This window comes from Zalophus californianus, chromosome 3, assembly GCF_009762305.2.
Source record: "Zalophus californianus isolate mZalCal1 chromosome 3, mZalCal1.pri.v2, whole genome shotgun sequence".
Lineage (NCBI taxonomy): Eukaryota > Metazoa > Chordata > Mammalia > Carnivora > Otariidae > Zalophus > Zalophus californianus.
This window is the reverse complement of record NC_045597.1, coordinates 58,223,626-58,248,694: the sequence shown is the minus strand read 5'-3', so window position 1 is coordinate 58,248,694 and position 25,069 is coordinate 58,223,626. Positions and strand designations below refer to the sequence as shown.

Here is a 25,069-nt window from a genome sequence, read left to right as displayed (position 1 = left end):
AAACAATACATGTCTAAAATTATATTTAAAAGAAAATACCAGTAACAGGCTTGAGCACAAGCAACTTATAAACAGTAAATTTCTATTTCCTCCACAATTTCTAGAGCCCACATCTTTTCTGTATCTTCACAATGTCTACCCCAAAGCAAGCCATGCTGTAGACATGTACTGATGGGAAAAAAAATAATTCTCTAAAAGAAATAAAAACAGTCACTTTCATTTGATACAGTAATGTCTTGATTTCAATGTCTAGAAGGAGAGGGCACATCAGCCTCTGAAAAGTACTTCTTATTATATTTATTTATCTATTGATTCATTTTTGTCATTCTCATTTAATCCCCAAGAAATCCCCTAGATTTCTAAACACGTCTTTTCTTATAAAGTAGAAGCTCCTGTATAATGGAGTTACTAAATTTAATTACAGCAATGCCACTGCTTCCTATCAACTTCCCCTACTTCTCTCCTGTTCTATCTACTCTGTTCATACAGCAGTGCAAGAAAACACTAAGAAATAAGTTATCTCTTAGCCATTAGGTTTTTAAAACATTAAAAAATTAAAACTAAGGGTTACATGTACAGATTAGAATTCTAGTGTAACTAAAGTCTTAATGTTTTCATTGCCATTTCTATATACTGTCATAAATGAAAAGTGATATGCTTAGCATACAACACAGTTTCAAAAGAAACCAACTCTATATTAATTTACAAATCTGATGAGTCACAATTACCCAACTATGCAGATTTAAAAAGCATAACACAGAAGAACTTCAAATAAATATTTTACTATTACTACACAGAAAATGCCATCTTTATGAAACAAAAGCCTTATCAATAGCTTATATGCTATAAATAGAATACCTAGAGAATATGATTTGTGCTCCTATAATGCTCTGAACAATAACTGAACAATAGTGCAGATTTTTGGACTATCTTTAATGATAGAACAAAAAGAAATACAAATAAATTGAACCAGAAATCTGTACTTTGTTAAATCACCTAAATAGCATAATCCCAATTTTTACCATTTCGTTGGAATTTAACAGCATTAAAATTTTCAAACATGACACCTCTATTTTAAATATACTGCTCAAATACTTTAAGGAATTCTGCTTTGTTTTAAAGTGCCATGTTTTCATTAAAGCTATTCCTAAATAAATCATTGTATCAGATGGTCTGGGGAGCTCAAGTAAAAGAAAACTCCATTTTAATATTCCACTTAACTCTTGGGCTACACACTGAAATGGCATTATTCATTAAATTGCTATGTGCTCTTGAGGTAAATTTTAACAAATACCTCTCACTAACAGATAACTGTTATCCATTTGCATATTAATATCTTTAATTATTTTAGCTAGTTACTTACAGAGAGCCATGCAAGTGATTCCATGATTCGATGTTCACATCGTTCTAAATGTTTTATCATTTCTCTGGTCAAGTTGGCTTCTGCTTTGATAAAACTTTCAATCACTTTGTAAAAATCAAAGGCTTTTAAATTAAGTACATTCAGAATCCATGGGAAGGACAAATCTGTTCCAGTATCAAGATTCTGAGATGTACTTCCTAAAAATGAAAGAAAAAATGTAACTTAGGTATGAAATGTTAAGCCTTGAATTACGTATTTTCAGTTTGGAAGGTTTTATCAAACAAAAATTTTAAAACAGCAGAAAAGCTAAACAAAAATTTTTATTTAAAGCAGATTTTTTTTTTAATTTTGTCTTTTAAATTTATTTTAAGTAGTCTCCATGCCCAACATGGGACTTGAATTCATGACCATGAGATGGAAATTTGTGTGCTCTACTGACTGAGCCAGTCAGGCATCCCTAGAGCAGAAATTTTTCCATAGACTCATAGGAAGTAGGCTTCTAAATTCTGAGTGTATGTGCACATATGTTTTTCCTGAATAGAGGGCTCATGCTTATATCAAATTTTCAAAGGTTAAATACTCTAAACTTATATCAGGAACGGGTTTAATATCTAGCCAGCGATACATTAGCATAACCATTTTCACAGTCTCATTAATTCCTGATGTGGGGAGGGAAGGATTCTTTAAGATTTTGCTAATTTGGTTAGAAAATGGTAACTCTTAAATGTGCATTTTTTGGTTATTAATGAGGATTCATAGTTTTCCATATATGTTTCTCTTTTATTATGTATTTGTATCCTTAGGTAAATTTTCTTTGTTTTTGCAAACAAAACTTCTTATATTTGTTAACATTATTTGCAAAACAATACATGTCTAAAATTATATTTAAAAGAAAATACTATGAGTGGCCTCTGTTCTGTTTATCTAGTAGACTCTAGCTCTAAACTTTGGTTTCATGACCACAGAATCTATAGCAGTGTTTCCATATAGGTAAATGCTACTTGTTAGCACTCCTTTGGTAATTTACAATCTCCTGTCTTGGAAGGGATTTCAATAGGTTCATTTCCTAGACTCAGGATAGCCAAGAATAAGAGCCTAGTGAAGTACTATTTCCAAAATGACCTGAAATGGTTCAGATAATAACCCATTTAAATGATTTATGATGACTACTTACATTCTTCAGTATATATTGATCTACATTATGCATACTGTCTCCTTAACTCCATCCCCCCAAAAAAACACACCACACCTTAGATAAGTTTTTTTTAACTTTAAATTGAACTAAAATGTTTATTTACTAAAATTTAACTTACTGCTATATGTAGCCATTACAACCTCAAGAGCGCATGCCAATAAAGACATATGAAAGATGTTGTCATTCAGGAGTTTGCTAAAGGAAAAGAAAAGAATGATTTTGAAACATTTACTTTTATAAAAAAGAAAGAATTGTTTTACTAAAACTAAAGAATTTACCTAAAATTTTGAATGGATAATCGTTCTTCTTCCTAAAACAGATAAAAAAATGTTTAGCTGATGCCTTTTTTGTGTCAGCATTGAATTTTTTTTCTATTATGTTCTTTTTAACTTACTGATTTAAGCATGGATTCCATTACTCGATAATACAATCGGACTCCAAGTTTGTATCGCTACAAAGAAAAAAAATTAGATTCCACTACTTTAGAAAATCACAATTATTAATTTTTAAGGAGGTTTCTCTTAAAAACATATTTCTGATTCTTTTTAGGAATATGAATACCAAGAGATCACAAAAGCTAGCTTGTCTAAAATTCAAGACTTCCATATAAAATGATGGTTAATATTCTCAATAAATTATCAGGAGGGAAGGTCCAGTACTTGGTTTTCCTTTTCTTTCATTCCACTTCAGTCTACAACATTCAAGACACACACACACACAGAGGATATGTTATACACCTGGTACTTATTAACCATTTTACATACTAACGTAATACTTCTTGTGGCCTAGGAAATATAATTTCAAGATAACTCTCCAGGACTGAGAATAGTCTGTCCATAAAACTGGCAAAGGCAAAAATTGAACCCAACTGATCTTATCAGCAAAAAGTTTTAACCAAATAAATAATTCCCATTAGTTCAAAGAATAACCAAATTTTAGATAGGCACACACAAACCATATTCCTTCATTCAAATTATAAGCATAAGTTTCATATACAACCAAAAAAGACTTCTAAATACTATTATTTAAAATATGGTTAGCATCAAAATATAACCTCACTACACTGAAATAAATGTATATAGATTACAGTTTTCAAAGATATTTTTGTATGTTATCTCACTAATTCCAAACAAAGCAGAATACAGAAACCTGAATCTCAGAGAAGTTAAATGATAGCTCATAAATGATAGAACCAAATATAAACCCAGGGTTCTGATTCAGAGCCCGTACTTTTACCCAATGTATAGGTTTTAGATTTTCTGAAATGATAATAGTAATAGTAAAATTAATATCACCAATAAATAGCATGTATATGATCCCATTTATCTAAGTATATGCATTCATGAATATTCATATATATAGAAGCCAAAGAATATATACAAAAAATTTAATAGCATCAAAGATTTTAATCTTCTTGTACTTATATTTTCTAAACGTCTACATTTTTTCTAAAACTTTCTACATGTTTACTTTTGGTTTCTGTAATGGTGTAAGGGGCATTTTCTTATAAAGTTTTTCATAAACAGCAGCATACACAGGCAGCTGAGATACAGAATCTACTAATATAGGACCAATACTATTATAATACCTTTATAATTTGGAAAGATATTTCACTTGAGGTTATTTACCATATAGTGACACTAATCAAAATGAACTCAAGTTACCTGTGATCCAATTTCCATACATCCCTGTCCCACAGCTTTAGCAAATTTCTCTTTAAAGATGTATCCAACATCCTTCACTCTTTTCAGGATACTTTCCTTTGGATTCACTGTGCAGTTCTTTAAAGAGGAAAAACATAAATCAATGTTGAGGATATTATTTAATCAGAATTAACATTTTCTGTCCTATAAGATATAACTTTTCACTTTCAATTATTTATACCATGGAAACACCTCCACAAAAACTAGGTAAACATGACTACTGAAAATAAGAAGAACATAAAGAATTCTATTTTAGGATGTTAGTGACCAAAAAATACTAAAGTACAAATAAAAAACCCTATTATCTAAATTTTCTGCTGCTAAGTTAAAGAACAGATTTGTTAGCCTTTCCACCCACCAAAAAAAAGTCTCATAGATATTACAAACTAATACCATGGAAATGCAAAGGATCATAACTGACTACTATGAACAATTATGCACCAACAAACTGGAAAACCTAAAAAGAAAAGGATAGATTCTTAGAAACATACAACCTACCAAATCTGAACCATGAAGAAACAGAAAATATGAACAGAATGATTACTAGTAAGGAGAGTGAATCAATAATCAAAAACGTCCCAAGAAACAAAAGTCAGACAGCTTCACTGATGAATTTTACCAAACGTTCAAAAAAGAATAATAAAACTTCTCAAAGCCCTCCAAAAAATAGAGGAGGAGGGGACACTTCCAAACATACAAGGCTAGCATTACCCTGAAATCAAAACCAGACAAGGACATCACAAAAAAAGGAAATTATAAGCCAATATCCCTAATGAACATAAATGCAAAAATTCTCAACAAACTATTAGCAAACCAAATTCAACAATGCATTAAAGAATCATATACCACAATCAGGTGAGATTTATTCCAGAGGTGCCAGGATGGTTCAACGCTCACAAATCAATGTGATACATTAACAAAATGAAGGATAAAAATCCTATGATCAGCTCAATAGATGCAGAAAACACTTGACAAAATTCAACATCCACTTATGATAAAAACTCTCAACAAAGCGGGTATAGAGGGAATATACTTCAACATAATAAAGGCCATATATGATAAGCCCACAGCTAATATCATAGTCAATAGTAAAAAGCTGACAGATTGTCCTGTCAGATCAGAAACAAGACAAAGATGCCCATTGTCCCCTTATTCAACATAGTATTGAAAGTCCTAGCCAGAGCAATCTGGCAAGAAAATGAAGAGGCATCCAAATTGGAAAGGAAGAAGTAAAACTGTGTCTATTGACACATGACATATGATATATAAAAAACCCTAAAGACTTCATCAATAAACTGTTAGAATAAATTAATTCAGTAAAGTTGCGGGATACAAAATCAATATACAGAAATCAGGTTTGTTTCTATGCACTAATAATGAACTAACAAGAGAAATTAAGAATAAAATCCCAGGTGGTGCCTGGGTGGCTCAGTCGTTAGGCATCTGCCTTCGGCTCAGGTCACGATCCCAGGGTCCTGGGGTCGAGCCCTTCATCGGGCTCCCTGCTCCGCGGGAAACCTGCTTCTCCCTCTGCTGCTCCCCCTGCTTGTGTTCCCTCTCTCCCTGCCTCTCTCTCTGTCAAATAAATAAATAAAATCTTAAAAAAATACATAATCCCATTTACAACTGCATCTAAAAGAATAAAATACCTAGGAATAAATTTAAGCAAGGAGGTGAAAAACCTGTACATGGAAAATTATAATGCACTGATGAAAGAAACTGAAGAAGCTAGAAAAAAATGCAAAGATATCCCATGCTCATAGGTTGGAAGGATTAATATTGTTAAAATGTCCATACTACCCAAAGCAATCTATAGATTCAATGTAATCCCTATCAAAATTCCAATGGCTTTTACACAGAAATAAAACAAACAATCCAAAAATTTGTATGCAACAACAAAAGATTCCCAAACAAAATCAGTTCTGAGCCAACACAATTATGAATATGATGACAGAAATTACTTTGCTAATTCCTGGGAGGCATATAAGCAAAAAGATGAGAAAAGAATATGACAAAGCCACAGGGAGGTTATGATATCAAATAAAATGTTAACTACACAAAGCACAGTTACCGGAATAAGCCAAATTTTAATAATTCTCCTGGCCTTATCCATGGATGAGCATTTCATTGAGTCCTGACCCTCATTTGAATTTAAATAAGGAGCGAAGAAGCAAGCAAGTAACACAGATGCTAGTTTTCATGATCTCCTGCTCGCTCCCTTGTTTGTATAGCAGTGAGTGGCCCTTCAGATGTCAAACTTGGGTCTACAGGAGTTGTAAAATGCACACAAGTCCAGGCAAGCAATGTAAATAAAAATGGGCTGAATATAGGATAAAAAAGACTGTAGAGCTATGAGAAATGTTAAATCTTAGTATCACATTCAAAGAAAAGATCAAAAAAGCAGACAGAAAAGATATATAACAAAGCAACGGTTAGATTCACAGATTTCCTTTTTTTTTTTAAGACTTTATTTATTTGAGAGAGAGAGCATAAGAGGGGTAGGGTTAGAGGGAGAAGCAGATTCCCTGCTGAGCAGGGAGCCTGATGAGGGACTCGATCCTGAGACTCTGGAATCATGACCTGAGCCGAAGGCAATTGCTTAACCAACTAAGCCACCCAGGAGCCCAGATTCACGGATTTCTTAAATAGCAACAAGGAGAACCAGGAATAGTAAAGTATTATTTACAAATATCTAAGAGAAAGTAAACATCAATCTAGAACTGAAGATTCAGCTAAACTATCTTACAAAAAGTAAGAGTAAAGATACTTTAAGACAAAAACCTTGTAAGTTCACCCCAAACTAACCCTCACTAAAGGAATTATTAAAGTATGTACCTGAAGAAGAAAGAAAATGAAATCAGAAATGAGGTCTAAGTTGCAAGAAAGAATGATGAGCAAGGCAAAGAGCAAACATGAAAAAAATCTAAAAATAACACTACCAAAATAATACAATACTACCAAGATCTAATTTGGAGGGTTCAAAAAAGCAAGAAGTAAGGTAACAGACAAGAACGTTTGGGTTGGGAGATATTTAAAAAAATTCTCAGTATTTTAACTTTTAATTTCAAATTTCTTTGTCAACATAACACAAACATAACATTTTATTTATGGCTTACATTAAAATAGGAAATCAGATTTTCTGATGGTTGATCACTTGCTGAATTTAAGATCATCATTAATTGTTGGATAGTATTCATAACAGTCCTAGAGAGAAAAAAAAAGGAAGACATATTAAGCAATGAAGGAAAACAAATAAATAAACAAAATGTATCTATTTCACAAGTTAAATGAATCTTTCAAACTCACTATATCCTGTTTATCTTTAAGAAGTTCTCTGAAATAAGATTTTATAAAACCCTTAGTATACTGTTGCTTACAAGGAATTACATTTTTTTCTGTCATTTTTTTCAAATTAACATATAGCGTATTACTCGTTTCAGAAGTACAGGTCTGTGATTCATCAGTTTTATATAATACCCCGTGCTCATTAGATCCCATGCCCTCCTTAATGTCCATCACCCAGTTACCCCATCCTCCTACCCCCTCCCCTCCAGCAACCCTCAGGTTGTTTCCTATGATGAAGAGTCTCTTATGGTTTGTCTCCCTCTCTGGTTTTGTCTTGTTTTATTTTTTCCTCTCATCCTCTAGAATCCTCTGTTTTGTTTCTTAAATTTCACATATCAGTGAGATCCTATGATAATTGTCTTTCTCTGATTGACTTATTTTGCTTAGAATACCCTCTAGTTCCATCCACATAGTTGCAAAAGGGAATTACATTTTATTTAAACCTTTAAGAAAGAACATATTCATAATCACTAAGTTTATAATTGAAGAACTGATATATTTATTTACTAATAAAAACTACATTTCAATAAAACATTAATCGGCCAAATTAATGATATTTTAAGAAGAAAACATATAAACTGGTATCAAAATGACAATTTTTAAAGAAAACATTATTACAATCAATTATTAAAGTTTTTCAAATAAAAATGGTAGGATATATTGCAATTCAAATGAAGACGCATGTGACTTTCCTTTATAGAAGTCTTCAGATGAAAGCATACATAATTTTAGAAATCTACACTGTTAAAGCATAAAATTGGGTCAGTCCCTTAAGATTTCTTTAATTCTATAATTGTGTGTGTGTGTCTGTTGTAGAGTAAATACTGATGTTCCAATTTTGGAGTAGCAGTACATTGCTACTTGTAGGTACTGTTTATTGATACAAAGAACTATAGAATGTTTATGGCTGAAAGAGTCCTTAAATATTATTTAGTAAACATGCTCAGTGAGCATTTTCTTTTTCATTTCTGTAACCTCAGGAAGAATTAGAACCAATGTCGTTTGCTCAGTTTGGAAAAAGAACTTGTCTTTTTAAGTCTTTTAACCTCTTTTGGTGAAAGTTTCCATTTAGGAAAAAAGATGACAAACATCCTGATTTTTTTTTTTCTATCTTCCTTATTATTACACCAAACTATTATACCTCTCTCAACTGATATTTATACTTCCTCACCTTTCAAATATTATTGCTTCTAAAACTTATAGTACATCTTCAAATCCATTTAAGCCCACAATGACTAAAGCCACAAATAACTAGCTGCTAATACCAAAAGATCTTTCTCATTGTTCCGATACTTGATTTCCTTGAAGTATGTGACACTCAAACATCTGCTTTTTCCTTAAACTCCCTCCATCCCCTGGCTTTTTTGGCTTCATTCTCTGGGCAGCCTTCTCGTTCTTTTTAACTTCTATCTAGTATTTAAATGCTAGCATTCTGGGTGTTATATGCAACTAATGAATCATTGAACACTACCTCAAAAACTAATGATGTACTATATGTTGGCTTATTGAACTAAGTAAATAAATGAATAAATGCTAGCATTATTTAGGGCTCAGTCCTTAGCCAGCCATTCTTGCTATTATACCTTTACTTCAGGCAAACTCATCTATTTTTATGGTATTAACTTCCCCAGATGATTCTCAAATCTGTAAGATCCTTATATCCCACTACGTACTACTTCTTCATGTCCCATAAATGCCTCATGAGTAATATTCTAAGTATGAATTCATCAAATATTTATCAAACCTGTTCTTGTTCTTTCATTCCAACTGCCTACTCTTGGTTCAGATCCTCAGCATTTCTCCACTGAATTACTGCAATAGAGCAGTCCAGGGATTCTGACTCACTATGTGTATGGTAGTAGGGTCTAGGCATCTGTAGTTTGGAAAAAAACCTCCTCAGGTTACTCTAATTTGCACCCTTGGTTAAGAACCACTATGACAGATTGACAGGTCTAATTCTCACCATGTCCTCCTTAGTCCATCCCCTCAAAAACTACTACCAAATAAACTTTCAAAAATCAACTCTAATTTTATCCTTACCCCTATTTAACACCCATATATAGCCCAAATCATGCACAAGCTAAAGTCTAAACTTATGGGTATGGCATATTAGGCCCTTCAGGATCTAGTATTCACCCTCCTCTCCTGCCATTTCATCTTCCCATTTAGTGAGTCAATACAGAGCTGCTAATAGTTCCCCAGACACAGCGTGTTGTGTTTTATGGTATGTTTTATACTTTATACTTTACCATATGTTTTATGGTGTTTTATACTCCCATGCCTTTGCACATGCTATTCCTACTCCCTAAAAGGTGCTCTTCTGTGTCACAGACTTGCATGTTTCAAAATTCAGTTCAATAAAGTCCCTTTATTAAGTCCCTTCTGTGCCATCTCATTAGTTTGTCAAAAGTTTATCACTATACTTTACACTTATACAGAAATGTATCTTTATATGTCTGCATAGTCATTTGAAAAATATTACTGATTTCCCTCTATGTACCAAATATTACCCTAGGTCCTAATTATTAAATGGTGAACAAAATAGTCATGGTCCACATGGTATCAAACTTAAAGGCTATTATGGGTATTAGCAAAAACAAGGAAACATACAAATTAATTTTTAATTACAAATTGTGATATACACTATGAAGAAATAGAACAGGAAAGTATGAGAAAGAATAAAGGAAATTACTTCAGAAAGAAATCTTTTAAAAAGCAGTATTTGTGCTGAACCTAAAGGAAGAGTAGCTGTTGGTAATTCAGAAGCAAAAAAAAAAAAGAAGGAAGAGTTTCAAGAAGAGGGAAAAGCAAGTGTGAAAGTCCTCAAGTACAAAAGAAGAGCCTCGAGCATTCAGGAAACTGGCTAGTACATAATGAGCAGGAAAACAAGATGAGGTTAGAAAGGCAACAGAAGGGGCGCCTGGGTGGCTCAGTCGTTAAGCGTCTGCCTTCGGCTCAGGTCATGAACCTAGGGTCCTGGGATCGAGCCCCGCATCGGGCTCCCTGCTCAGCGGGAAGCCTGCTTCTCCCTCTCCCACTCCCCCTGCTTGTGTTCCCTCTCTTGCTGTCTCTCTCTCTGTCAAATAAATGAATAAAATCTTAAAAAAAAAAAAAAAGAAAGGCAACAAAAGCTGGATCATATAAGGTTTTGTAGGAACTGTGAAGGAATGTATATTTCAAATGCAACAGGAAGCAGTCAAAAGGTTTGACAGCAGGGTGAACATGATCTGACTTACATTTCTAGAATATTATTCTGGGGTTCTCTGGAGAAAACAGTTGGTAGTGGGGAGAGAGGAACAGTGAGGAGAGTAGACACAGCAAGATCAGTTAGTAGGCTACTGCAAAAAATCCAAAACAAAGAGGAGGAGATCCTGGACAAAGGTGGTGAGAGTCCAAACGGAGGATAGGAGATGGGCTAGAGATATTTTAAAGGCAGATTAAATAAGACTTAATAGCAGGTTAGATGTGGGAAGTGAAGAAAAGGATAGAAAAATGGTTTCAGTTCTTCTAAGTTGTATGCAGAGCAAAGGGTGATGATATATTTTTTTCCTTTTTTATTTACTGAGATGAAACACATTCCCATTCTAGGTTCTACTCCTTAAGGACAGACAGAACTAGGTTTAATAATCATGTCCTCAGCAATTAGTAAAATACCTGGCAGGCAAAGAGCACTCAATATATATTTGTTGCATGTATACATAAATATATAACAGACCAAATGAACAAACTCATAAGGCACTGAATAAATAATTATAATGAAAATCAAAAGTAAGAAAATTCATACCGAACTGGAGTCTGTGGAAGAATCACATTCACCTCTTCATCAGTGTTACTTTTTCGTGGTGTTCTCTGCATTTCAAAACTAAATAATGATAAGCAAAGTCATTCAGATTGAAAATGCACAATTTGTGTTTTATGAGTCAAAAGAGCAGTATATTACTTGTTGCCTTCATACCATCATACAAAATGGTAACTTAGTAACAGAAGTGATAGGAAACAGATGATCCAAAAGCTGCTTAAATAAATAAAATTTTGTTTTTCACCATTGTTTTTCAGTTGGGTTTCTTCTACTAGGTTTATGAAAAACAGGTGCACAAATCATTAACAATTTTTTAAAAGTGAAAGTTAGATGCTATCTCTAGATGTTAGATGGTATTATGAACTGAGCTGTTCAGTATTAAAAAATATCAAAGCAAGTTTTTCAGTCATTATGCCTTCCAAAAACTTTCCTTTGACTTAAATAAAATTTGAAACATTTTATTTGCATTTAATGTAAAAGTTATATATATTTTCAGCTAAACATTAAAAGATTTCATGCTAAAGACATAAACATACTTATAATCATTCAGATTTTTTGCAATTACTCTCAATCTACTTTAGAATTCTACATGATAATTCAAGAGAATATACTTTTGTATTAACATTTACAAAAAAAAGAACCACGCAAGTAATAGCAGATGAAAGGGTAGGAAAAAGAGAGACCACTACTTAAGTGAACTAAACTAATTACTTCAACAATTTTCTTTTAGTGCATGTTTTAAAATTAAATTCAGCTTAATAAAAAAAAATAGTGCTAGAGATGACAATTCACATTAAATCTCTATTTGTATATTATATGCTTAGAATACTGATTACCTTATTATCAGCTTTATAGAAAGGCACTTGAAGTAATTTATTATAAATGATATTTAAAGATCATGAAGTTAAATAAAAACCTATTTAATCTATCTATATTAAAATCAACCTATAGCAAAAGCATCTAAACAAATAAAATTAGACCATGTACAATACCTGTCTACAGGATCAGCCTGAAGAGTTTTATCATGATCTAGAAATAATCTTGCATCAAGATCTTTGTTTTTAAGGTAAATCTCTTCATATTGTTTAGAGAGACTTTCCACCTCAAAAGAAAAAACAATTCTGATGATTATCCTTTTCATATCACTACATCTCTCAGTCCACAGAAGTACAGATTTAAAGACTCTATGTACATACATTTCATTTATACAGAGTTCACATGCAATAAAAATAAAGCATATCTAAAAGTGAAAAATTCCTATTTTTTAACTCTAATTTTAAACTGATTTTATGCATGCATCCTGTTCCTTAGAATTTTATGTAGACAGTGATCACCAATAACACAAAACAGTAGGTATTATTATATAAATTGCCAAGATCCTCCAAACATCTCCTACATCCCTCACTTCTAATCTTCCACTATGCTTATCAATATAAAAATATTTTTCAAACATAACAAATCCTCTTGATTATATATTCTCCCTATCTTTTCTAAATTGTTTGATGTACTCTAACTCCCTTTAGTTAAGTGTCTTGGACAAGAGTATTAGCTCAATTAATTAGCCCAATTAACAGATTTGCACTATGTATTCCTAATCCCAGATACTTCTTCATTTGCTAGAATCTGTAATTCTTTTACAAGTTCTGATTCATAATTTTCTAATCATAATTTAAAAACCAATGCCCAACAGACAACTACCTGGCATGACTTCTGCTATGACTTTAAAGTCTGAGGGTTTCTAACCCGAGAGAACTAAAATCACATTTCAAAAGGAGTGGCAGGAAGAAATCCAGTTAAATATAAATTTTTTTGTCTAAGTTTTTTAGGTAAAACAGCCATTCACATTGATTAAGTTTAATCATTGTTCCTGCCCGATCTTAGTGAGGCACTAATTATCAATCATTTATTTGATTGGGAGCTATTAGTGCTATATGAAAAATGCTGGGGTAAATGTAAGGTTTATCTTAAGATTTCTATTAAAACTAACATAACATAATAAAATTTAATTTAATTAAAAAAAAAACGTAATCTTTTCTAAAGGAAGAAAAACTACAGTAAGTGTCCAAGACTCTTTAGAGTTGTGAACAGCCTATTTTTTGGTACATCAGTTAATAAGAAAACTCAGTAACACAATATTTGGCCCCTTTTCTTGCCTCTCTAGTCTATCTCACCAGTCTTCTCTCCTGCACCCCCATCCTAATGAATTAGTTGGAGTTCACTGAACAGACCACACCATCACATATCACTGTCCCGTTGAATCTGTCATTTCTAACACTGGAAATGCCATTTCTCAAAGCTTACTCAGCTCAGAAATCACACCTCCACACAGTTTTCCACAAAACCAATCTGCCCCACTTTGGATTAGGTGGCCCTCCTCTGAGATACCACAGCAACTTGTGCATACTTCTACCAGACACCTGCAGATTCCTGTAGTGTTCTCTTTCTTTGTTTTTCTCCCACTAACACTTTAATGACAGTGACTGTGATAACTCACAGTTATCTCAGAGATAATATCTAAGAGATATTATCTCTTATGGATAATATCTAGCACAACGCCTGGAATATATTAAGCACTCAATAAATAACTGTTGGATGAGTAAGTTTACTAATTCAAGGACTAGTCACCAATTTGGGTCACAGAATCAGCAAACTAGCTATCTGATTTCATGTCTTTTGGTCTTGGTAACTAATGCCAGGTACTTCTAAAACATTCCTTTATCCCTGAGTACTTGTTCTTCATTTATCTAAGCATCCTTTTCTCCACATATTTCATCTTACCATATAAAGTTCTCAGTTGTTCTGTTCTCATTGAAGAGCAAGACATTTGAGGCAAAATGTGAAAAGAAACAGATAGATGGATAGCACACCACTAAGTGTGTGCATATATAATCACAGCTGTTTCAACTGAATTTATTTTAAATGAGGTAGTTTAAAATATTCAAAAGAGATGCTCCACAATACAGTAATGCCAATCATGTTGATGGCATCAATCCATGTATCCTATGCTTAAGGATGCATAGCAAATGAGAATCAAATTTGATTGTGCATATTTAGTTATATTTAAATATAACAGCATTCAGAAATTCAAAAGCCTACACTTTGATTTTTGAAAAATTTTAGTACAAATCAATTTTTAGTGCAAATTACAAATGCTGCTTATTTATACATCTGAATATATATTCAAAAGGGTTTTCTGTTACTTATATAAAGTTGGTTCACCAAAATTCTCCTTAGATTTCTTTCCTTGGGCAAAAAATATTTAATAAAAAGTAATTTTAAGAAACTAGACAGCTACTCCTCCCTCCCAAAAGTCCCAAAATACATTAACTTTTTACTAATTAAGTTTTCTTTCAGATTACCTCTGGAAGTCCATTAGAAGCTACAATTCCAAGAGAATTCATAAAAGGTATGAAATTTTTGAAATAAACATTTTTCACCTGAAAAAGATAAAGTTACAACATAGCCATTAAACTAAAAAAAACTTAATCTTTGTCACAATATATTAACACTAGAAGGAAAGTGTTAACTGACATTACATTCAACCTAGTGATACTTATTTATAATTATTCAATTATTTACTTTTTAACTTATGTGAGGCAGATTTTAAGTCTTAGAATGGAAGTATAGTAGAGAACTATTAATGAAAGAGGATTTATAAGAAGAGAATCCATTGAAACCACAACTTCAATATTCTACATTTAACAGATGATGAAAAGATGGCTCAAAAAAATTAAGCAACTTGACCAAAGTTACACAGCTAGGAAGTGGAGGAAGGGGCAGCGCTGGAATTAAAACCCAATCTATCATCACAGTCAAGACTCTTCTCTATACTGTTTCTGATTTCTCCCTAAAGCATATTTTTAGGCCACTTCACACTCACCATCTGATAGCTAGCTAAGGAAATATCAAGTCAATTATTTTAGCAAAAATTCAAGAGAATAGCCTATTTTTACAAGAAAATAATTTCACACACGTAAAGAATACCCAGTAATTCAATTCAAAATCAAATAACAATATTTTGTAGAATGATGCAGTTTCATACCAAAGCACCTTACATTTATTTAACATGGATAATAAAGACTGTAATCAGGAAACCTGGAGTCATATTCCTGCCTGTTCTACACTTGCAATGTGTTAGAAAATTTTAAACAACTTACTTATTTAACTTTTCCAAATTTGAAGTCTACACTTATTAAGGTGGAAATAATATCAGTTCATATCTTCTTCAAAGTAAGTTGCAAGAATTAGGCTTCTGTAACTTATTAATTTTGTTTTCTAATTAACTCCCATTGAACTGGAGTATTTATAAAGTAGGTAGTTCTAGTTAACCATTTAGTTTTAATTAACCCATAAATATATAGCCATTAATGTAACCAACCAATAGTTATATAACCAAAAATGCTGTATCTAAATAACCAAGTGTCAATTAATGTCAATTACTACCATAGTTTTTAATCAGTTATACTTTAAAAATAATCCCTATAAATATTCTAAATTACAAAAAGTTATTTAAAATGAAAAAAATTTTAATGACTTATTCCTGATTTTAGAAATGAAATTTTATAAGTAGTTCTGAAACCCAGAGAATTAACAACCAGGAATTAGAAAACTGCATTTATGTATATTCATTATCTTGAGGGACTTAGCAATAGACTGGATTAAAAAAAATATTTCAACTACATTTGTGAGCTTATTAGCAGAGATTATTTGTGATCCTAGAAAAGTAAAAAAGTAAACCTATATGTATAAGGTTGATACATCTACAACCACAGGTGTATCTTTATTGAAACTGACAAAAGCCCACAGTGCTAACATTAAGATAACCTGATAAATCATTCCAACATTTCTTAAACTAGATTTTGAGATCACCCTCCATTCCTTCCCAGAGTTGACAGAGAAATTTCAAAGATGGAACATTTCACACAGCTATCTGGTGGTAGTGAACTGTGGACAATACAACCATCTATGAGAGAAACAGCATAGTACACTGAAAGCAGCAACTGGTAGCAGATTTCCCAAAGTCTAGCCCTGTTAGTAATTAGCTATCAATCTCTGGAAGTTCATTTACTCATTACTAAAAGGAGGCTGAGTACATTATTCCTAAGACTCCTTCCAATTCCAACACTCCCGATTCTATGAACAAGATAAGCAATTCCAGGGTGTTCATGTGTATTCTCTACCAGCCACTTCATCTGGTGTAATATTTGGAAAGAGCGGATAGGCTGAACAGAAACTTCATGCTGATATTACTTATCATTAAACCAAAACACCAGGGTTTTCTTAGGGTATTTTAAAACATTAGGGGTTATCACTAACCACAGAGGAATCAAAGAACAAATTCATTTGAAAAATACTGCCATAAAGATGTACCTTTTCAGTGATTCCTGAGTAAGGGAGCTACTCTCTTTAAAATCAAAATAACTGAACATGAAAATAAATTTTTTCTAAATATTTTCCTGCAAAAGAATTGGCACTAAGTACAAAAGCAAGCTTGTCATGAAAGAAGTATATACTGTTAGGAAGAACTTACATCTAAATCTACTTCATTTTAAAGAAATCATGAAGTTAAATTACCTCATCTATATTACATTCATGTTCTTTACAGAGAACTTCAATAATTCTTGTATCATTTTCTAGTTGTTTTGCTATCCGTGCACTCCTGTTCTGACCTCGCCTTGGTGTTCGAGGTGAACCATTAAAAGGTATTACAGCTGTTTCTGTAAAAATGGTAAATTAGATAAGAACAATTGCACATTCCACTGTATAAAATAATGAAGTATTCTAACTTGGGAGATGAGAAATAATTTTAGTAACATTCTGCTTTTATTTATTAGGCTTCATTAAAAGGCTAACAGTTTCATCTATTTATTGATTATCTATTTTAGGTTATGTACTGATAACAGTTTTTGCTATTAGGCAAATATGGAGAAGGCAAGGGAAACAGCCAACTTAAAAACTAATTCTAAATGTATCCTACTCAGTCTGTAAGGGGAAAAAATGTTTTCTATCTTAAAGAGTCTTAAAAAAAGTATTTATGGATTCAATTGCTAGACATATTATAAAAGTAAATTTTAAAAGTTTAAGCTAATACCATAGTAAATAATTTTTTTAAAAGTATATAAATATTATGTGGTAAAGGGGATTTAAAAAAAATCTCCTGTATTACTTTGAGCATTTCCAATTCAAACTGAAAATGAATTCAGCTATTAAAGAGATAACAGATGACTAAGTATGAAAAGTATTAATTGCCTCCAGGCCTGACCAACAATTTACAGAAAACTGAGAGAATACAGGAACATGTTAAACTATACAACAGAACATAATCAGAAAAAATTAAACCACGAGAAACCCCACAGAATAAACCACCTAATTATTTAATAAATAAATTATAAGGAAAAAAAGAGAAAGACAAATGGAGAAGGAAGTTTTTTAAAAGTCTCAAAAGTGTATCAACCAATCATAAGATATAGATCTCATTTAGATTCTGATTTAGTCAACCTGTAAAAAAAGTTTTAAAATCACTTTTATAAGACAATTGAAAATCTGAACACTTACTAGATATTTGGTGGTATTAGGTTAAGAAACTATTAAGTGATTTTTAGGTGTGACAATGGTAGTCATTATGCTTTTTAAAAAGACTATATTTAGAGATACATACTAAAATTTATAAGGATGAAATGGTATGCAAAGATGTGCTTCAAAATAATATAGTTGATGCAACTGGGCAGTAGATGGGGCTATAGAGAGACCATAAGTTATATGTTGAAGTAGGTAATTTAAGTACCTGGGGCTTATTATACTACCGTCTACTTTTGTATTCACTTGAAATTCTCCATAATAAAAAGTTAATTAGAAGTTTACCTTACTCAGTAAATTTATCACCTCATCCTGGTTTCTCTTTAACATAAGACTTAGAAAATTAAAATGTACTTTAATAATCCAAAACAACAATACCTGTCAACCTAAAGTAACATCCTACATCAATTTAGTAAACTTATAACATTGAAAAAAAGTGAAGAAAAAACATATAATCTTTACAGATTCAGAATTTTTAAAAATATATTTGTTTTCTATTTTTTTCTCCTGTTCTATATGTGGTTTCTGCTATTGACCTTTTTCTGTCAAATGATGTTCAACACATTTTAAAAATTCTGCTCCAGACTCACTTCCCATGAAGTTATAGTTCAAAAAGATTAATTAGGCTTCAGCTTTTCAAGCACTTCCACCAACACTGAGACTTCCATGTTTTGATCTGTCCTCTATTATTTTTAGTATTATTAATACTTTAATCATTTTAGGACCAAGGAATCAGTTCAGCCTTAGTTAAGTTTACATTTTTCTGTGATATAAGTGATTTTGAAATTCTACTCTTGATGCCACCTCTTAAAAGAAGCAATTCCATTCTAAGAGGGCTATACTTGTCTTTGCTTAATGCTATCTATTTCAGCAAGAGTTATTTTTAATTTTTTATGTTTAATTTTTTTTAGCAACAGTTACTTTCATTTAAGAACACTTCCCACCTCATCACCCACTGAGGTAGATCAATTACAACTCATATGCAAAAAAAAATTTGTCACATAATAATCATAGCATCCAATAATACAAATTAGGTAATCTCCTCCAGCAGAATGGGCCACTCTTTCTCAAGAAGTTTCATTCATATCTGTGCCTTACCTCTTAACTTTCTCTTTACTGGGAATATGCTATCCCAACTTCCCCTAATACTCAAATGCTATCTACCCTTCAATACTCCGTTCAAATCCACCTCTTTTATAAGGTCTTCCTTGGTCTTCCCCAGCTAAAAATCTTTCTTGCTTCCTGAACTCTCACAGCATTTACTGTATTTTGGCCCATACCACTTAGAAAGTGGTCACATACTGCTTATTTGCTTACTTGTTTTATCTCTATACTTCTATATCCTATAATACTTGAGGGCAGAGTCCACGTCTGATTTATTTTTTATCATTCCTTTAGCTCTAGAACCATGTTTTGGTCCCAGTTGACATTAAATAAACAACTGCTGAGTAATGATGTAGGAGATGCATAAATTATTTAAAATACTTACTATATGGTTCTTTAAGCAATGCAGGAGGTGAGAGTTTAATAAAATAGTCAAGGACACAGAGCATTAACTGAAATGAGATGACGAGATCATCCTCCATTTGTAACACTTCCCCTGAAAATAAAACAGGTTTACAATGTAAAGTAACAGATCAGAGACTGAGATTGAGATCTTTAAATCAGGGAAAATTGTGGGTATGGGCATATGCATATGCTGATTTATTCAAGAATAAAGGCATGTTAAAGAACTTAATTTTTTGTTTGTTTGTTTTGCAAAACCTCAGATTTGAAATACATAAAAATATAAATAAAAGTACATGAAGTTATGAAATAAATGAAGTATAAGTCTACCATGAGATTTTGACATCTAGCAATTATTATTATAGTTCATTCCCTATGTCTAAATTCATTTTGTTTTTTGCTTTTTTAAACTTATTTCCAGTTTTGGTAAGAGCTATAGAATTTATTACTTCTGAAAATAATTTTGAAGTATGCTACATAGTAATCTTTAATTCTATTTATGAAACCTCACATATTTTTTATTTTAACCACGCTACAAAATATTACCACAAACAAAGCCATTAATAACAAAATTAACATATAACTGAAAAGTCATCTATAAAGTAATTATTTAGCAAAAAAATCTTAAAAAGTAAATATACAACTGGAGAGCTGTGAGAAAATGAATGCATATAATAAATACCTGAGGAAAAAATAATGTAGCTATACAAATCATAATCAAATATAAGCTATGATATATTTGCTTGTTGCTCTAGAAGTTTAATTTGGCTCACTTTCTATCTTCTTGGTATCTGACTGCTAAACCATTATTAATCCCAACAAATACTGAAGGTATAGAAACTATGTGAAAAAGCAGATAACCCTGCATCTGGCAGGTTTTTTAGATCCATAGGTATAGTGCAAACATATGTTTGTAACAGACTTAGAAGTATTAAGAAATACCATACAAGTAAAGGATGATATCAAGGATTTACAGCTAAAAGTAGTAAGGTGAAGTCAGATCAAAGAATTCTCCTCCAATACCCAATAAAATAAAAGGAAAAACTGTACTAGCTAAGTGTCAGTACCAACACCAAATTTAAGAGATACTGACTCAGAGGATCCTCATCTCCTCCTCTTCTGACTTGGAGGGAGGAGAAATTGCTGATGATGGGATAAGGGTAAAACAGAGGAAATAAACGATAACTAACTTTCTTTTGTTGTTGTTGTTTTGGGGGGGATTTTTGGTTTTGTTTTTTCTTTTTTATTTTTTTTGATAGCTAACTTTCTGACAAACACAGAGATTCCGGTGTGCTATGCTGAACTGGAGACCAATATGAATCCCAACACAATCCCGTTATAGAAACAGGATGCAATTATCACTAGAGTGTTCTATTTTAGAGTTCATTCTAACAAAAATCTCAGAACAACAAAGACTCATATCATTCCAGGTGAATTCTCCACTTTCTCCCTCACCCCCTAACTAAAAGTAAGTAAAATAAAAAGCCCGTATTCATAATGTAGCTCTTTGGGGAACACAACTAGCCAAAGATAAAATGCAAAGAGAGTGAAAAGAGATTTATTCACACTACATCAGAGAGAACAGACCATCACACACCAACCACATCGGAGAAAGCAGAACATCAGGTCAGGATTGCCCACATAAAGTCCTAGTAACATGGGGAGGGGAGAGAGGACAAGAAGCACAGAGAATATGCAAACGTACAAAAGAAAAGAAAAAAGAAAAGAAAAAATAGACTCATAACATAAGAAGAGAAAAAGAGAGAGAACCCAATCTGGAAGATAATCTATAAAAAGAAAATGCCCTACAACTCCTTGCACTAAGAAATAAAATACAAATTATATAAAACAACAACAAAAAGCTAAGGAAAAAGTGAGGACTAAATAACACCATTACAACATTACACATTTACATAGTTTATGCAAACAATGAATCATGGAACACTACATCAAAAACTAATGATGTCCTGTACGGTGACAAATGTAACATAATAATAATAAAAAAACATAGTTTAGCTCAAAATAGAAGACTTGAGACAAAAACAGTAAATGAGAAAAAGACCAAAGATCAAAATAATACAAGAAAAGAAAGTAAATATGGAGGACAAAAATAATCCAACATAAGACAGTTAAGTTCCTGGGGCACCTGGGTGGCTCAGTTGGTTAAGCATCTGCCTTTGGCTCAGGTCATGGTCCCAGGGTCCTAGGATGGAAGCCCGCATCGGGCTCCCTGCTCAGCGGGGAGCCTGCTTCTCCCTCTCCTTCTGCCTGCCCCTCCTCCTGCTTGTGCTCTCTCTCTCACTATCTGTGTCAAATAAATAAAATCTTCAAAAATAAAAAATAAAAAAAAAGTTAAGTTCCTGAAACATAACAGAATAGAATACCTAACTGAAGAGAATAACATTTAAAAATTTGTGTTAAGGCGTCTTTCAAATGAAGACCAGAACCTTCAGTTTAAAAAGAGATACAGTGTTATAAGAAAAACTAATATGAAATAATAAAAATCAAGAGATATTCTAGTTAAAGTATTGAACATCAAATTAAAAAAAAAATCAAGTATTCAAAAGTAAGTGGGGGAGGGGATTAAAGCTAGTCTCCTATTTCTCAACAGCATTGTTCAATGCCAGAAAACAGTGTCCTGAGGAAAACAAATATGACACAAGAATAGCGTAGACAGCCAAGTAGTCCTTCAAGTATAAAGACTATGGGCATGATCCATAAACATGACAAACATAGGGAATGTAGTGCCAAAAAGCCTTTTTTGAAAAATTCCTTCTTGGTAAAATCCAGCCAGCTAAGGATGAATCAAAATAAAGAACTCAGAAATGGAGAAGTTATAACAGAGGAATGATAATAAGCTTAGAATCCACTGACATACAGAACTGAAACTAAACAAGTAATTATAATTACAGAATGGAATATAAATGTTATGATCTTTGATAATGTAATGATAATACAATGAGCAAATCTGAAAGTGATGGATGGGGAGGTGACAGGAAGAGTGGTAATCCTGTACTAACATTCTTTTCCTTCAAAGCAGATTAATATATATTGCTTTAAATCAAAACACAAAGTAAAATAAAGATTCTAACCTTAATTTTTTAACAGTGCTTTTTCATAATCTTAGAGAAATATTTTAGGAAATAACACTGCTTACGTGACAAACATTTATCTAAATTTAAGCAACTCCTCCCATTTCTCTTGTTTATTTTCTTCTGTAAAGTTTGAGTAAAACTAATTTGTATGTTTACATGTTACACTATAATATCCTATTTTTAAAAAATTAGATGTTTGTGAATGCACACATCTCCAATCTTTTTTATCAGGTTCTATGCATAAAAATATACCTGAAATAACAATCATATAATTTTAATGATTATTTATTTATTTATGGGTAGGCCTGGGGTAATTTTTCTACATTTTTCTTTGCATTTGCTGTATTATTTGAATTCTGTATCATGAATATGTACCATATTTATAAAAACAGTAACACTATTCTTAAAAAAAAAGGAAGGAAGAAGGATTTTTAAAGGATATTAGAAACAGAAATGAAATGAGACATTTCCAAAGTTGCTTCCAGTGCCAGAATTACAAGAACTTGCTAACAGGTGACAAGCCACACAGAGAACTGGTGAGTGTGGGGAAATAACATTAAATTGGATAAAAAATTTTGAACCTAGTCCAAAAGAATTATTACATTTGAAACATTAACATGTAACAAACATAATGACTTTACCTTTAGCTAGTAAAAATGTGATCCAAGAAACTTTTAGCACCAACACAGAGTTTATTTCAGTAGATATCCTAGTAAACAAATAGAAACCAGAAAAAAATTTTTATACTGACAGTTTTCCAAACATCTCTTCTTTTTCCTTATTTTAAATTATAGGCCTAAGTTGATTGCATAAGAGAATATAATCCATTTTAAATGCACAATTTACAAAATAACTCAATTTGTCTCAATTCAGTTAGTGTTTTTACCAAGATATTTATAGTTAGCCCATACAGTAGTATATATTTTGTAAAGGAAATATTTAATATTTCAATTATAATCTAAAAATATGCACAAGAAGTGGTATACAATGATGTACTTGGTTTCCAGTTACTTAATACTTTTCTGCTCCTTGCTTTCTAATTAAAATCAACACTTATGCAGAAAAATAAAGGTTTGGATAACTCTACCAATTTAACACTATGCCTTGATAACCTGTTGATATTAACAACTGGAATAGATTAATATAACTAATAAACACATAATTTCCCTTTGTATCAATCATCTTTAATACCACCAGTTCAGTGGGGCAGAAAATCTCATATACTACTCATTCTGTTTCCAAAGAAAATCTCTAGAGCTCTTTCATGGGTATACGGTTGGAACATGTATCATACATTTAAAAAAATAATTTGGAAATTTTAATATATACTGTCACATTTACTCTTACACAAAAACTATGTTCTTGGTCTTAAGTTAATAAAATGCCAATATTAGACAATAACAGACACTCAAAAAAGATTAACTCAGTGAATTTGCCTTTTTCCCAGAACTGGTGATATGTTGCACTGAATCCACTTCCACCCTATTAGCTCTCCTTGTAGTAAAGGGCATATATTTCATACCATTTTCTTTGTGAGAAGATAAATAATCTGCATAGGGTTTAAATCTATGACCTTAATTTATGAAAAGCATGCTATAATCAATTAAACTAACCCTGGCATTATCAACATGTTTGGGATTCTTCCAGAAAAAATTTTTAAAAAACCAGAAAGATAAAAATAACTTGCTCTGAACTACTTACAAACTGCTGGGTTGTGTCAAATATATAAGTTCACATGTCCTAAAAGGAAGAAATAATTATATTCACATTATGGCTTTTTTTAAAAGTCATTTAAAAAATTTTTTCATGATTTAGAAATCAATTTTATCATGCTTTTTTCATATTATTTCAAGAAATATACATTTTAGGGGTGCCTGGGTGGCTCAGTTGAGTGTCCAACTTTTGGTTTTGGCTCATGTGCTGATCTGAGGATTGTTGAATGGAGCCCCACACTGGGCTCCAAACTCAGTAGGGAGTCTGCTTGAGATTCTCTCCCTTTCCTTCTGCCCCCTGCCCACTCATGTGCCCACTCTCTCCAAAATAAATCTTAAAAAAAAGTATACATTTTAAAGACAAAAAAACATAACATTATTTTAAAAAGTTAAAGTAAATTTTTCCAATACATGGCATTTCACGTATCACTGTAATATCTAATTACAAAAGGACTGGATTCCCTATGTGCATATGTAACTCAGAATACATTTTGTAATTAAATCTTGATCTAGTTAGAATCCCAGATCAGGTCATAAAAGCTTACTTAACTATTAGCCTCACTAAAATAACTCAACTTAAAAGTACTATAAAACCTATTTGTTGGGGCGCCTGGGTGGCTCAGCCAGTTAAGCATCTGCCTTCAGATCAGGTCATGATCCTGAGTCCTGGAGTCGAAACCCATGTCGGGCTCCCTGCTCAGTGGGGAGTCTGCTTCTCCCTCTCCCTCTACCTGCTGCTCTGCCTTCTTGTGCTCTCTTTCTCTGTCAAATAAAT

General features: G+C 32.2%; 1 protein-coding gene across 2 annotated transcripts in view; it reads right to left on the bottom strand.

Moving 5' to 3' along the window:
• The window catches only part of RB1 (RB transcriptional corepressor 1), a 160,508-nt gene that overhangs the window by 85,190 nt on the left and 50,249 nt on the right, over nucleotides 1-25,069 (bottom strand). The window contains exons 5-17 of one of the 2 annotated variants that reach the window (XM_027589124.2): nucleotides 24,284-24,322; nucleotides 23,224-23,291; nucleotides 19,471-19,581; nucleotides 16,980-17,122; nucleotides 14,765-14,842; nucleotides 12,398-12,507; nucleotides 11,391-11,468; nucleotides 7,378-7,465; nucleotides 4,223-4,339; nucleotides 2,953-3,009; nucleotides 2,837-2,868; nucleotides 2,677-2,753; nucleotides 1,364-1,560 (exon numbers count right to left, since the gene is read on the bottom strand). In XM_027589124.2, the coding sequence (XP_027444925.2) occupies nucleotides 1,364-1,560; nucleotides 2,677-2,753; nucleotides 2,837-2,868; nucleotides 2,953-3,009; nucleotides 4,223-4,339; nucleotides 7,378-7,465; nucleotides 11,391-11,468; nucleotides 12,398-12,507; nucleotides 14,765-14,842; nucleotides 16,980-17,122; nucleotides 19,471-19,581; nucleotides 23,224-23,291; nucleotides 24,284-24,322 (1,195 nt within the window). The remainder of the gene's footprint in view (nucleotides 1-1,363; nucleotides 1,561-2,676; nucleotides 2,754-2,836; nucleotides 2,869-2,952; nucleotides 3,010-4,222; nucleotides 4,340-7,377; nucleotides 7,466-11,390; nucleotides 11,469-12,397; nucleotides 12,508-14,764; nucleotides 14,843-16,979; nucleotides 17,123-19,470; nucleotides 19,582-23,223; nucleotides 23,292-24,283; nucleotides 24,323-25,069) is intronic. The other variant, XM_027589125.2, reaches the window with a different exon arrangement.